Source organism: Eurypyga helias, unplaced genomic scaffold (genome assembly GCF_000690775.1).
Source record: "Eurypyga helias isolate BGI_N326 unplaced genomic scaffold, ASM69077v1 scaffold43357, whole genome shotgun sequence".
Lineage (NCBI taxonomy): Eukaryota > Metazoa > Chordata > Aves > Eurypygiformes > Eurypygidae > Eurypyga > Eurypyga helias.
The window spans coordinates 17,285-33,357 of NW_010260851.1; the positions used below are offsets into that span (position 1 = coordinate 17,285).

General features: G+C 43.2%; 1 protein-coding gene across 1 annotated transcript in view; it reads left to right on the forward strand.

Annotated features, from left to right (window-relative positions):
- LOC104512239 (neuron navigator 2-like) overlaps window positions 1-15,861 on the forward strand; it is a gene marked incomplete at both ends in the record, with an annotated part of 28,575 nt that extends 12,714 nt beyond the window's left edge. Inside the window, 3 exons of the mRNA XM_010155155.1 lie at window positions 3,980-4,052; window positions 10,200-10,467; window positions 15,704-15,861. Coding sequence (XP_010153457.1) covers window positions 3,980-4,052; window positions 10,200-10,467; window positions 15,704-15,861 — 499 coding nt within the window. The remainder of the gene's footprint in view (window positions 1-3,979; window positions 4,053-10,199; window positions 10,468-15,703) is intronic.
- Between the last annotated feature and the right edge of the window lie 212 nt (window positions 15,862-16,073).

Sequence of the window (16,073 nt, forward strand, 5' to 3'; positions counted from 1 at the left end):
CGTTGCTGGCAAAGCAAACGAGGAGTCAGAATCGTCAGCCAAACACCAATCGTAGCTCGCAGTGGAAAAGCAAATACACACTCCCCTTTGGCAAATCCAGTCTTTTGCATCTGCTGAAAGGGTTTAAGCAATACACGGACTTGGCCAAGAAAGGGCCCATAGAGTCTCAGTGATGATTTCCTGCCGAATACTGTCATTTCAGGGCGGCAGCTGTACTTGTGTCGGAAGTCACCACGACACAGGGTCACTAGGTTTTCCGTCAGCTGAAATCTATTCAGGAACTTCACTTCTGTCCTAGGTGCACACGTCTGAATCATAGCGTCACAGGACAGTTTGGGTTGGACGGGACCTTAAAGACCATCTAGTTCCACCCCCCCTGCCATGGGCAGGGACACCTTCCACTAGACCAGGTTGCTCCAAGCCTCATCCAGCCTGGCCTTGGACACTTCCAGGGATGGGGCATCCACAGCTTCTCTGGGCAACCTGTCCCAGGGCCTCCCCACCCTGAATGGTCTACCTGCCATGCCACCACCTCAGAATAGCCTGCTGTCTCCGACCCTGTACGCACCGGGGGATCTTTCTCCATAAAACAACATTGGCAGATTGTAAATGGTTAGTTCTCATGTTAACACAGCAGGGGCTCATTTGCTTTTATAGGTGTTGGAAGCGCTTCTCTTTAAACAAGCAACATGGTTTCTGACTAATTAACCAATCTTACAGTTCTTCGCTCAGGCCGGTGGCCACAAAGTAGTATTCACACCTTAAGCTATTTGCCATAAAAACATGTCAGTAGCTTTCTTACCTCTGGTTTTTACAGTAGGGAAAATCAGTGACTGCTTCCCTCACACATCCCAACATCACTGTTTTCACTCTTGGCACCTCAGAGGGGCAGAAGACAACTCCCTGGCCGAGCATTCAGGGCTTTTGCCTCTTACGAGCCTCGAGTGCCAAGTGAGTGTGAGCCCTTTCCGGTGGAGCTGGAGAGCAGCCACAAACCGCTGTTACGTGGGCCACCAGCCAGTCATCGTGTGGGAAGCACCCTGAATTTCTATCAACACTTAGGTTTTAGTCATTCCAGCTGTAGACCTCCAGTCTGTATTTCACTTACTTCTTGAATTCCCCCAGATTTCTTTCTCTTTTCCTTTTTGGGCTCTGTTTTTCCTTCAAAATCAACTAGTTGCTCACATTCCATCATTCTGCCGTGTAACGTCACTGATGCTTTTTTCCTTTCAGTTGTTTTGGGTTTTTTTTTTTGTGAATTCCTTGTACGTATGATACTGTACATCCCTAGACGATCTTACTGTAGTACTGTATTTTCTGAATTTAAGAGGTTTGCTTTTGCAAGCCTCTGTTATTGCGACTTTATTTCATCAGGCCTGGTTTTAAGTACTGAAATAGGATATTCTCCCGTTTCTGTAATGTTTTGATTCTTACAAGTTCTTGACTGAAATGCAGCATAGATTTTTGACAGTCCATGCCCTGCAATATTTTCTTCTGCATTTGGTATTACTTTTTTTCCCCCCCTCAACTTTTCTTTCCACATCAGTATAGCCCCCAAAAACCCCTGTTTGTCACAGCCTTTAGCCAGGCATTACAACTGGTGTGGCAAGGTAGCCTGTCTGTCCTTTTACATGGCAGTGACGTTCAGGTCACTCAACCTCAGGCATTAGTGCTTTGATAGGGATCACCCATCAGCCTGGGGACCGGAGCTTTATGTCTTAATTACGTGGCTAAAATGCTCAGTAAAAACTGGCTTTGTCACAGGGAAGAGGCGGTAGTGATTTTAAAGGGGGCTCCTTCAGTCTGAAATGGGTCTGCAGTGAGCATGAGGCCAGGAAGGACTGCTATGTAGCACCAAGAGTGAGGGCATGGGTGAGGAACTTCCTACCCAGAAGTAAATTTTAATCCTGTGGTCACTCTCTCCTGGAGGAGAGTTTGAACAACGATGAGGGACCTGGGAAGAGAAGCAAAGCAGGACTGAAAGAGCTACTTTGAGTTTCTACAACTGCAAATCTGGAATGGAGATGAGAGATTGCTTATTTTTGCTCACTAACCGAAGTAATCCTCCTTATTAGGAGAGAGGAGAAATCTCCCCACAGCTGTGGAAGGCTGGAAATGTTCTTGGAACGATGAAGACTTGTTAAGTAGAGGGGGTAGAAATGGGTTGATGCTTTTGACTGGTGTTTATTCTTGAAGAGGTGACCTTTAGCTTTCCGGCAAAGTTCCAAATCACCTCAATAAAAGAGCCGTGTTGAAAACTTGAAAGGGTAGTTGAACACTCAGAAAGGAAACAGGTAGAGATTGACTATCGTATCATTGAACTGTGGATAAATGAACCTTTGAACTGCACCCTGCTACAAGATTTAAGGTCTGAGCATGACAGGAAATGTGTTCTTTGGTATCTATCTGGGCTTAGAAGTATATAGCGTACTCAAAGAATACTTTAAATTGTGTACTCAAAGATACTATATACTTTGATATAGTATATCTCAAAGTATAATGAGGTTGATAAAAGTGTTGAGTATACCGGTTTTTAGAATTGTTGAAATCACTGTTAGGTAAAGTTAATAACCCCCCACTCCCCCGAGATGAAGGGGATGTTTTTATTGTTGTATTTATAGACGATAAATGAAAGCACCTCGAGAGAAAACCAAGCTGGAGGTTTTCTGGCAGCTTCCCTGGTGCTTTTTTATTACTTTGAGAAGGACGGGGAGCGCAGGCCAGGTGCTGGAAGCTGAGCCTCCAGAATGCCAGGCAGCCCTCACTTGCCTGTCATTCCGAGAGCAGGCAGGAGCTGGCAGGGAAGCTGGATCCTTCGCATTCCTTGCTGATGTCTCCAGACTTCACAGAAGGAAGGTAGTTATGGGAGAGCAAGCGTGGGGTTGGTGTCTCTCTCCTCCCTTATCTATCAGGTGGAAGCAGTGTTCACTTGCAGTGTTTTGAGAATTAATAAATGAATGTTTGCAAGATTTTCAAACATGGAGACTCTATTGTATCACTTACGATTACCACGGTAAGGTAAGAAATTGCTCAGTGGTGTTATCCAAAAGTCTTCTGTGTAACCACGTGCCAAACGTGATATTGCCCAAAATGTTCCTTGCAGCTTTGCGAGGTGTCTAAGCTCAGGCTGGTGCACAGAGGTGCTGTGGTCTGGGGGGCTGGCATCTCTCTGCATCTTCTGAATGTGACAGCAGAGCCTTGGTGGTAGCTTGGTGGGAAATGAGGCATGAAGCTACCGCAAGGTCTCTATGGTGATGTTGAGGTACAGGGGAAGAAATGCATAACCCGTCCAACCTTTCTGGAGTTCGCTTTGTTGGGTAGGGTTTGAGTCCAGTCTGTGTATGGCAGCTGCAGTCACTGGCAGCCACACCTGTTGTGCTGCAGAACCTACCTGGTCAAAATTCATTTTATCCTGTGCAATTTGTGCTGCTCTACCAGCTCTCCGAAGGGCAGGATTTGCCCCGCGGAGAGCGACCAGTTGTCTGTCATTTCTGACACGCGGAGGAGGTCCCGAGTGACCCTTTTTTGGATTCCAGTTGGGGTTTCCAGTTTCAGGTTTTATATTTGACTGCTTTCGTGGCTGGAAACTTTTGCCAGCTGTCAACTTAAAAGCAAGTGGCAATCTGCCTTCTCAAGCAAATGTGGCCTCCGTGTTTATTTTCGGTTTCATGTTTGTTATACTTATGGTAGGGTAAAAATCCTGGCATAACATCCTTGACCCTTTAAACTGTGTAGTGAGTTAGAGTATTAAATAACTTGCTGCGTGCAAGTACAAATATCAGAAAGTCCTGGCCCACGTCATACTTGATCAATTAGGACCTTAGTGACCGAGAAGGTTTCGTATTATGGTTTCCACATAATGAGCAAAGGGACTTCTTACGTGACACAAGGACTGAGTGCAATAAAGGGTGGCGGGAGATGGAAGTAAACAATTATTACAATGCATTTTCTTTCTGTGTTTCTCTTTGTTCTTGAACAGATTGAAAACATAGATGCGTGCCTGAGTTTCTTGGCTGCTAAGGGAATTAACATACAGGGGCTGTCAGCGGAAGGTGAGCCAACAGTCGTTTAAAATTCCATCTTGAATGAGCAACCTGAATTACTGCTTGTGATTGTAACCAGCACGTGGGGTGTAATGGAAGATTATTATGGAGAATTTAAACTTTTGACAGTCTTTACTTCTTTTTTTCCCCCATCTCTGTCTGAAAGGTAGGTAAAATATGTATCTTCTCTCCACGCAGTTGACTTGTAAAAACAGTCAATGAGACCAAATTAGAATTCAGTCACTTCTTTGTTAGTGTTAAAACCCAGAAATTTCTCATCTAACTTCTCTAAATGGCACCTTGATCACAGTGTAGGTTTTACAGATATTTAAAGTGAAACGCTGGCGATGGTTTGCCTTTTGAGAGCGAAATTTATTTCCTCATTCTTCAATTATTCTCTTACCTGAAGAAGTAACATTCTTTCTTTTCTTTTTTTAAAGAAAATTTTTTTTAAAAAGTTTGTGTCCAAATGCATGAAACAGTAACATCCAAATGTTTTGAACAACAACAAAAAAACCAACACACATTTTGACCTTTAATCACTCTGCTTTTGAAGAGCACGAGGCTATTTCTGACACCCAGACTGACTCAGCGTTCTTATCCATTTATGCCTGTGTGTAATATATGGCAGGATGCTGGTACCTTTTGTCTTAGAAGCTGCTGAACGGCTGCCTTAATAGATCAAACAGATTTCAGTTATGCTCAGCACCAACTTTCACTTACACTTTCATTTAAATATACTGGAAAAGCAGTTGGACTCGGTAGCGGCTAAGACAAACTTTGAATCTGTGACATCTTCAGTGCTTCACAGAACAGGTAATTGCATGTGATGCATCAGGGGAGACTTGGTTAGATTTGGTGAGTAAGTCTCTTTGTAATCTTAGTTTTGAAGAGGAGGTTATATCGTTGAATCCTGCACACGTGTGTGAATAACTTAATTGCCTGTGTGCTTAGAGCTGTGTTTTCTTCCTCTGAAGAAATCCTATGGCTTAAACAAGGGAAGCAAGGAAGGATGTGTAGGTGTGGTGGGCTGATTCCGGATGGCAGCTAAGTACCAGAGAGAATAGGAAGAGCAAAAGCGAGAAAACACGTGTCAAGAATACAGTCTAATGAGCGAAGGGAAGAGGAAGAGGGAATCAAAACAAGCGTTGCGAAGGCAGTCACTCACCACCTCCCACGAGCAGACAGACACCCGGCCAGTTTCCAAGCAATGGCTACCTCCCCACCACCCACCTCGGGTTATATTACTGAGCATGATGCCCTATGGCACGGGACAGCCCGTCGGTCAGTTGGGGGCAGCCCTTCTGGCTGTGTCCCCTCCCAGCTCTTGCCCACCCCCAGCCTGCTCGCTGGGGGAAGGCACTGTGAAAAAGAGGAAGCCTTGACACTCTGCAAGTACTGCTCAGCAGTGGCCCAAACACTGCCACCTTAGCAACGCTGTTTCGGACACAAATCCGAAACCCAGCACCATGCACCTGATGATCTTTATGGTCGTAGCTGGAAAATACTTTCCCTTATGGATGGTAAATGGTGTTTATGAAATGTATTCAAGATAATCACTGGGGATGAAATTTATGGTGAAACCATTGTGTACACCAGTTTTGTATATGTACGTTACATTTTAAAAATCCTATAAAAATATGAAAACTTTCATGAAATTACTACAAAGGAAAGCTCTTAGTTTTTTTTGGTTTTAAACGTTATTAAAAATTGCAGTTTAAAATCACATTTTGACAATTTGGAAAATAGCTTAACGAATTCCTTGCTGTCCTCGAAAGGAAGCCCCCTACCTCATCCTGGTCTGTGAGATTTTACAAGCCACTTGAAAATGTGTATTTGAAATAGAATTTCACTACCTTTGAGGTGGTTTGTAGGCGTGGAAAGCAAAGTAGCAGATGCTTAGTACACGTTATTCTAACCTGCTGTTACCACCACTAGTAGGAGAAGGGGCGGAGGGTTAGCGGTTGTTTTCTGTGGTGTATCCTTAAGCTGCGTTAGAATGTTGATAACACGTGTTTTCCCCCAAAGAGAAGCTTTAATGTGGTCAGCCCGAGTACTGCCTGCATTATATGCCTCAATAGTTGAGTTAGAATTAGGGTTCTCATGTCAAAAAGTTTGAGCTAAAAAACTGATAGTGGAAAGTTTATTTCCCAGGAAATGGTTAAAAAGAAAATGCAACTGACTCCCTTGTAAAAGCTGATTTTGACCTTTACATCATACACAAATATTGTAAAACCAGAATAAATTTCACATGATTTACATGCCTTGATACATTGCGGAATCTAAGAAAAATTGCATTTCTTGCTTTCTCTGACGCTGTCTAGGAATTAACATGTTAAATCATACGGGAGCTAAGAAGAGAGCAGTAATGTTTGCTGCCAGCTTATGAATGAGAACATTCCCTGGCTTGGCCACTGATACTGAAGGAGAAGAGTGACAGCTAGAGAGGGGGAGGGCAGGAACATTTTTTTATAAAATGAAGTTGAAAGACATGAATTCAACAGTAAATTCACTTTCCGTTCTTAGTCACTCATTAACTGTGCTGAGGAAGGAGGGGGAAACCGAACGAGAGGGAAGACAATCTCTTGAAGGGAATAGTGCCGTAACCAAACAAGCCGGTGTTTCTGTGCAAGTTGCCAAGACCTGCTAGCTCAACTGCAAATAGCTTTGTTTACTTCACTGGCAGATCCTCATCTCGGAGGAAGTAGAAGATTGTGATTGCTTCCAAATGAGAATAAACATTGAATTCTCTCCTGGGTTGCTGGAGAACACGTATTTTATTATATGTATAGAACACGTACTACTTAAACCATAGTACGGTTTTAGTGTGGAGGGAAGTTAATGATTAAAAACTGGAATTTGGATGGCTCCTAAATGTTTAAATGAATTGGGACTTCCTGTGTCATATCTTTCCTGTATTAAACAAACTCTTGCTCTGATATGTGAATGCAACTTAGACATAGACTTTTTGTATGGATTTGTGTAGTGAAGATGCTCAGGATCTGCAGTTGCTGATGAGGACCATACTATGCTTGACAGGTCCCCTTCCCCAGCAGCATGGAGCCAAAAAGGCATTCACTTCTCAAAGATTGTTAAATCCTAAAATCTCCATTTGTAGTTACTACAGAAAACTATGGCGAAGGCTTTCCATACCCATGCCCTTAGACTTGTTTCCGCGCTGAGCTGGGTGTTAGGCTCCTGTAATCGCAGGTGCCCAGCTAAGCTTGCCCTCCTTCCCACACCATCTCTTTGCTGCCAGGATGTTGAAGATCATGGAGAAGATAATGTGCAGTAGAAGCTCAAATTGATGTTGTAGATAGCAGCTGCGCCTCTTCTGAGGAACAGATTATCTGGATAACGATCAGCTGAGCAAATGATGCAGCCATAAAGCGACGAAAGCAAACGTCTCACTAGACTTTGGAACAGCCACGATTCAGCTTAGACTTTTGCCTCTGAAGTGACATTCACGCTTCTGTAGGTAAATGGATTTCGGTGTGCACGCTCTGCAGCATGGCACTTCATCCAGTTTAAGTCTTTTAGGTCCTTTCCAGTGTCAAGGTGGAATTTTTGTTTCCGCAGGACAGATATCCCACCGCACTATTACGTACGTACTGGAGTAGGGCAGGCACTTGGTGTGCTGCCAAATTTTGATGGTACCACACTGAGTAGAGTTACGTACGGTCCTCAAAAAATTACTCTTTAATTATCAAAAAATGCCTGTAGATCTAGTGTGCGTGGTGGGAATTAATTCCTCCTTGCATTTCCCTGCCTCAATCTATGAAATTCCCAGTGGTGTTCACGTGCAGATCGCATCCCTCCGTGTAGTCTGCGGGCTTCGTCCCAGAGCTGTTTTGGTAGCTTCGGATCCTCAGAGCCCATCAGCCTAGAGCACGTGCTGTCTGAGGTTGGATCTGTCTGTGCTCTGTGATGTATCCTGCATCAGCTGTGAAGTCTATCTACTTCTCACGACTTTGTCTGGAATTTGGGCCTGCTTCTAGGAAAAAACCAGGAAATGCTGTCCACAGTGAATTACGGTAGAGGAGAGAAAGGGCCAAAATACATATTTTTTTTTCTTAAAATCCAGAGGGATAGAGGCTGCTTGTTTTGAAACTTATTAAAGGTGGTTTTCTTTTGATTGTTACTGTTTTGGTCACTTTAAAAAATGTCAAGGGCAGGTTTCTCTTCTGATAAACACATAGAAGACACGCAGCTATAGAAAGCTTTAGGTGAGTTGTTGTTATAATCGCCTCTCGCTTCACACTGAAATCAAGTCCTTGGTTCCAATTGCCTGACTCTTCTTAAGTTTAATCATGAGGACCTGTGATAATTTCTTTTATCTTCTGGCCTGTGTTTGTGCAGTTAAGCTTGCCGGTGCTTCTGGCTCTGTTTAGTTATGCTTTGGCCTGTGATTAAGTGCTACTTTCCTTACAATTCCCACGAGTAGTTTGAGTTCTTTACTAAAGATAAGGGGGGTCTTTTTACTGTGCTTTTGTCTTTTGTGTCTGTTTTACTTTACTGTCTAGTTCCATCCCTGTCCTCCCTAGCTAAACACAGCAAGAGAGAAAAGGAACTGCCTGATGCAGCTGAGAAGTCTGGGTTTGTGGCCTGACAGTGCATGGGAGCAGGAGTGGACTGGGACAAGGGGAAACAGGCAGGATTCGCTGGGACCCTGCTGTCCAGGAAGAGACTAAAATGGGCTAAAAAACCCCAAAGGAAGGCAGAAAATGGCTATGCAAGGGCCCTGGGTTTGATAGTCATTTAAACAAGGGTGCAGAGCCAGTGATGGGAAAGAGCACTTGTGGAGGGGCCAGACTGCAGGGAGGAAAAAATGGGTAAGGAATTTAAGGAGTAGGAGAGCAAAGGAATATCCTAGGTCTGGGTGATGATCAGGACCACTTAGTAATGTCTAGGAGTTGCTGAGGAGATGGGCATGGCCCAAAAACAAAAAAGAAGGATAATTAGATTGGTGGCTAGAAAGAAAGCGTAGATTGAGGCGTGGGTAGACAAGGAGGCCAAAGCTGGAATAGAAAGAGGAGCAAAATGTTTAAGCCACAAGCCTGAGGTTTGCTGGGTAAAAGGCTTGAGGTTAAGAGCAGCAGCTTGTTACCCAGCCCAGGTGAGCAGAAATGTGGCTGGGAGAGGCAGTAAAGGGTAGAACAGGGCCCATTACAATGTCAAAGCAACTTTTCATCCAGAACTGGGATCAGAAATTAAAATTCTGGTTCTCACCTTTGTACTTGGCTGCTGTCCTGCCACATGGTCTTTTTTCCCCATAGGGCAACAGTAAGTTTTATTAGGTCAAGTGGTCTTTATAGCGCATGCGGGAGTTCAGCTGTTTGATGTAGCTTTTTAATTCACTTTCTTAATTTAGGGAATTACACATGCTAAATAATTAAGTCGTGGCACATTATCAAGATTCTCTGCAAGACTGAATTGGTACTCTTGCATATTAATTATGATACAGCTGTTAACTGCATGTTCTCAATACTTTATCTTCATATTTCTGTTTTTAAAGTTTGCATTTGATAGTGCACAAAAGAACGGGATGACTTTTAGGAGTTGAAATGTTTGCTTGTTCACTGTCAAGCTCTCTTCAGGTACCTTTGGTATCCATTCTTTTCAGCTTTGATAGTATCAAACTGGTAATTCTCTGGTTTTAATGCAGCTATTTCAGTCAATAATTGTATTTTCTAGTGCAAAACTCTCTTAGTGGAAACAATTAGTCTGACATTCCAGAAATAATACAGTACTGTCTGATAACCGAGTAGTTTCTCCTCATCGTGCAACTTCAGGCCTGAGAAATTATTTATAGTGTGCTGTTGTTAATACTCTCGCTGTGTGGAGTTTGTTTTGGGACATTTTTCAGTTACTTCAGCTTAAAGAGCTATTTAAAGGAACTAACATTTTAAACACACTGCTGTTAACGCGCAGACCATGACAGAAGTGGAAGACATCGTGCAGTCACCGCCGGGGAGAAGTCAGTTAGTTATTTGTGGTTGGTGCTCGCTGGTGATGGCTGTAATGCCGATGAGAGGTGCGGAGAGGCTGTCATACCCTGAAGGGACTCGCTTCGCTCGGCGTTACGAAGGGTGCGGTGCTGTCGGGGAGAAACGGTAACTGGTGGCTGACGAGTGACTTGTGAACATTGCCTTGCAGAAATCAGGAATGGGAATCTAAAGGCCATCCTGGGCCTTTTCTTCAGTTTATCTCGCTACAAGCAGCAGCAACAGCAGCCACAGAAACAGCAACCACAACACCATCCATCACAGCAACCTCCCCCAGTATCCCAGCAAGCAGGGCCTCCATCCCAGTGCCAGGTCGGGGTACCGCAGCAGCCCGTGCCAGCTTCGCTCCAGACTCCGTGCCAACAGCCCCCGCAAGCTGCGCAGCTTCAGTTCAAAGCACAACCAGAAATGCAGTCAAGGTGGGCAAATTTCCTTTAAGTTGGGGTTTTTTCATTGTTTATTTCTTTTTTTTCCTTCTTGTTAAAGGTCTTCAAAAGCCAAAGAAACTTCTTTCTGTAGCTCTACTCTAGAATAAAGAGTGCATTGGAAATGGAATGCTGGGTAGCAATTGACTTCATGCTTCTGGAAATCAAAACAGATGTGCTTAAATATGTTCTCAGTGCTGGAAATACAAAGTCCAATGGGTATAAAATACCTGCTAGACAAAGTTACTACAGTATTTCATAAGGATGGTTTTCCCACTATTCCTTTTGCTTCTTGCTGCTCACAAAGCTCGTATGTTGTTGCCATTACAGAATAGATACTTTGGACATGTGAAAACCAACTTCAGTCCTCAGTTTACAAGAATTTCCGTCCTAAAAAAAGGAAGGCTTTGACAGTGGTAAAAAAAATAGAGCTCATCACAGCTGGTGACAGTCAAAATAAAAGTTAGGTTTATTGGTCAAAAGCAATATGCTGCTGGCTTACGTGAAAAATAACTTTCACAGGTAGAAGGAGTCATAGAATCATAGAATGGTTTGGGTTGGAAGGGACCTTAAAGACCATCCAGTTCCAACCCCCCTGCCATGGGCAGGGACACCTTCCACTAGACCAGGTTGCTCCAAGCCTCATCCAGCCTGGCCTTGGACACTTCCAGGGATGGGGCATCCACAGCTTCTCTGGGCAACCTGTCAGTGCCTCCCCACCCTCTCCGGGAAGAACTTCTTCCTGATATCTAAGCTAACCCTCCCCACTTTCAATTAAAACCCGTTACCCCTTGTCCTGTCACTACAGGCCCTTGTAAAAAGTCCCCCCCAGCTTCCTTGTAGCCCCTTCAGGCACTGGAAGGTGCTATAAGGTCTCCCCGGAGCCTTCTCTTCTCCAGGCTGAACAAGCCCAACTCTCTCAGCCTGTCCCCAGAGCAGAGGGGCTCCAGCCCTCGGAGCATCTCCGTGGCCTCCTCTGGACTCGCTCCAACCGGTCTATATCCTGATGTTGAGGGCTCCACAGCTGGATGCAGAAATGCCAGTGGGGTGTCACAAGAACGGAGTAGAGGGGTCTTTATCCCCTGAATGCCTTTAGTCCTAGGGATGCTCTTTCCAGGTTAGGAAAAAAGCAGTTAATATAGGCAGTACCGCTGTGAATGTATGTGCAGCCTTCTGCTTGTCTGACCCTTCCACTCCTAAGAGAGTAGTGAGGGTTTTAGTGGGGAAAAGTGCGCAAGATTAAAGGCTGAAGCCATATTTGCACAATGATTCAACTAAAGCTGTTTTTTTTTATAATCTCAGATTAAGTTAAGGTTTATTTCTGTTACAATAACACATATTAAGGTGAACACTAGCTTCAGTACTGCTCTATGAGTTTAAGCAGTTTAAATGAGGCCTTCCAAGTGAGTCTACTGAGTGCTTATTTGGTTTTCACTTGTCTGTCTCCATGAATCATTGTCATTTTGGGTGTAAACAATATTTTCATATAATTGAAAAAACATAGTGTTGCTACAGAATGTGTAAACTTGTACAGGAAGTAATTACTGTAAACCAGAGATGTATTTGAACGTACTTATGTGACTCTTCTGTCACGAACATGTGGAGATGCCTGAGACCATGTGAATATTGCTTTGATATTTCCATTCCGTTGTGTGGATTGTGCTGGGTTTCAAGTAATTTAAAAGTATCTAGCCTGATGGTCTTAAATGTCATGTTTTCTTAGTATATGCTGAGGTGAAATTGCTCAGATTCTTCAGAGAAATACATCTAATAGAAGATTGAGAAAGAAAAGAGTAATAAAGTTGGGGTTTGCATGCAGAATTGCATGTTCAGTACTCTAAAAATTAATTTCAAATGTTAGGAGTTTTGACTTAGCCAAGAAGGTGGTTTGGTTTTTTTTCCTATGAAATTAATAAAAACATTTTCCTCCCTAAAACTATTTACTAAGTTCAGTGGCTTAAAAAACCCGATTTTTTTTTTTTTAATTCAATGTTATCTTCCACTTTTTCTTCCCTGTCATACAGTGCATCTCCCAGGGACTCATCTCAAAGCAAAATCATCCGATTTACTCTTGGTCAGAAAAAGTCTTCTAGGTTAGCATTTCTTCATCTTCTGCAAAGCATGAATAATCCTTTTGCAATATTTCTGGCTGCATGTTTAGGGTTCCTGTTAAAAACAGTTTGCAACTGAGCATTTTACAAATAGCTGAAATGTGGAGTGTCAGGGGGATTTTTTATTTTTTTTTTCGAGGCGTGGAATGCATTTTGGCCTGCAAGAAAATAATTTGGTTTTCTTGTCCTTACGAGCTTTTGCTTTTGAGGACAAAGCATGGCTGTGGGAGTTCTCTCCCCGCTGTACACGTCTGTATTAGTTGTATAAGGATGGGGGTTACTGAAACAAGTGGCGTCAGGCTGTTGTCCTGGCTGGTAAGGAGAGCATCACGTGCACCAGGTGAGCCCAGGCAGCACCCTGGGGTCTGTCTCATCAGAGCTCCTGCAATCCCCCCTGCTCTGAAGCTGAGCACATCTAATCTTGCTAAAAATGATTAATAGGTATTTCAGTTTTTTTCCTGAATCCCAGCATGACTTGCATGCCAGCTCGTATGACCATCTCATCTCAGTGATCATAAGAGTTGCTGTGTTATTAAAGTGGTTATTAATCGTGTTTACTTTTATTACTGCTATGTATTAAATTGTTTTACTAGGAATTTTTATATAGCTATATGTTGGTAAACTATACCATTTTTGCTAAGCTTGTGAACTGCTATTTATTATTTTTATTCAGCCAAGCAAATTTGTACAGATTGTTAGTTTTGCTGTATAATTTGGGTTTGTTTCCCCCAACTTATCTATTTTATGACAACAGTGAAGGTCTACACTATAAGCCCAGTTAAAATGTCCCATATTTCCTGCTCATGTTCTGTTGATCATAATTATGTCTTGACAGTTCATATTTGTCCAGAAAAACTGCTGAAGAGTAGTAAAGGAGAGTATTCTCAGAGCTCAGTACCTTGTCTCTAATAGCAAGAAATATTTCCTAAACCTGTGGGGTTTTTTCCCTAGATTTCACAGGCACTGCTGTGAAATAGCTTGGCCTAATACCACTAACAGGGGCTTAAAATCTGTTGGTTAAACCACGGGGCGGGGGAAAAAGTCTATGAGAAATTGTATCTTCTTTGAGTGTTTTTAGTGTGGTGTGTTACCCTTATTTTTTCGCTGGCAGTGGCAATACTGACTTCAATCACCTATCACTTCTTGAGTGGTTACGTGGTTTCAATAGCTTTTTTACTTCAAAATGTGACAGATTTGCAAAACCTGTGTGGGCGTGTGTGGGGAGCCTTTTCTTACCCACGGGTACAAGAACATCATGCCTTCTCTCCTGCCAAGCCTTGCTAGAAACCCCACCCTCCTCATACTGGGGGCTCTAGTAGCCTTCCTGTCGAGTTTGGCCCACATTCACCATGATTTATCATCCTCTGGAAACTTTCAGCTGAGATATCTTGTGCGTCCCTCCTGCCTGTAGGAACCTAGCTCTTTGAGCAAAATGAACTCTTAATGAACTTCCTTGTCTTGGTGACTTCCAGTGAGAACGTTTGTCCCTGGTTTGCCTCTGCTTCTTCCCATGTAGTCTTTTCTCCAGTGGATGAGGCATCGCTGGGTGTTCTCGTTTGCACCTTGCTACAAGGAGTATGTACAACTTTCTAGCACCCCCCAGTGTTGGAAAAGGCTGGATAAATTAAGGGACTCCTCTAAAAGGTGTCAGCAAAGTCAACCTCAGAACCATGATGCCACGGTGGTGTCAGATCTGCGGTGGTTTGAGTTCGCAAATCAATTGTTGGTCTTGTATTTGAGCGATGCCCTTACGTCTTATCATCTTTTGAGCTTTGAAAGCATGTGCATGCAGCTGCTGACGCTTTTCCTCTTTCCTTCATGTTTATTTTCATATTTCCTATGTCTTTACTAGTCTTGGAGATGTCCGTTTGTTTAGGAAGCGCTGCCAGACTCCCTCCTGGCTTCTGTTCTTCCCAGAGGCACAACAGTGACTTGGTCATTTGCTTTCCCATTCTCTCTGACAACTGGGACGTCTTCATTTTAGCCTGTTACTGGCACATGTTATTTAAGAGAGTTAGATTTTTGTGTTTATATAAAAGGAGATTTAAAGAGATTCTGCGATACAGAAAATACAAAGTTGGCAAAGTAGCGGTCCCTGTTACTGCTCCTGTAGGTGACGTGAAGTGGTTCTGCCTTGTAGTCTTTGATGTGACGTCCTTGCTTTTCAAACCAGGGAGCTGTTTCACTAACTCTGCTCAGTATGCGTTTTGAGCAACTCCCAGATATTTTGATTTTTAATATTTCATCTGTTTGGAATACAGAAGTATGTGCACTGAGCACAAAGTGCAGTACAAACATGAAAACTTCATGTATGACCTTACGTTGACAGACTCCAGCACACATACTGTTCTGAGATGTGATGCCAGTGGCTTTCCTAATTCCGTTGAGTTTCATAGAAAAAGCCTTCCCCCCTCCCTTTTTGCCTGAAAGCATGAAAGTCATATCCCTCCCTGTCTCCTTACTCCAGAATCCTAACTACATTTTTTTCTAGGTGAACAGCTACATCTTGTAAATACAGACTACGGCAAGGAAATGCTGGGTGAGATTGACCCGGTTGACCAGAGGCTTATACCAGCTCACTGATAAAGTGCTTGCCCTAAGAGGGGGCACTTATGCTTTTGTGTGATTTTTATAGGCTCAAATAATTAAACCAAGTTGAAGTTTCACTGTGCTCAGCTCCTAGGCTTTGTGGCTTTCAGAGCAGAGACGTGCTGTGCTTCTCTGTAAGGGAATGGGCCACCATGTTCTATGTCATTGTTATTTCCAAAATAAGGGTAGCCCTTACGTGGCCAGCAGTCTGATTTATGAACAGCAGTGTCTCACTCTTAACCTCGTACCAGTGGTATGGCTCCACTGAATTTACTTCAACTAACTCCAATTCACAACATTTATGGCAAGAAACCATTAATTTCTGTTCAGGTGTTTGGGTTTTCTTTTTTCCTATGTAAACCAATTCAGACTGCAGCTCGTTTGCCATGTATTTTTCATGTAGGATGTTTTTTTAATTTGTTTTTATAAAAGAAGTTATTGGTTCTTTTCAGCTCATGCATGGTATTTCATTGTTTCTTTCCAAGGGTGCTTTTTAATTATATTTAATTATATTGTTATTCTTTCTTCAGACTTCCAGGCCCCACCACGAGGGTGTCCACTGCAGGCAGCGAGGCCAAAGCTCGTGGTTCTATTAGTGCCAACAATCGACGCAGCCAGAGCTTTAACAATTATGACAAATCCAAGCCTGGGCTTCCCCCTCCAACACCAACAAGTAGCAACGACAAAGGTAAGCATTTGAGTTTTTGTGGCACCCTCAGATTTTTCTTAATGGTGTCTTCGTTCGGGGGAAATTGAATTATTATAGAATCATACAATTGTTCGGGTTGGAAAAGACCTTCAGGATCGTTGAGTCCAACCGTCAACCCGGCACTGCCAAGTCTACCCTAAACCATGTCCGTGAGTGACACGTTGAATTGTCTCTTAAATCCCTCCAGGGAT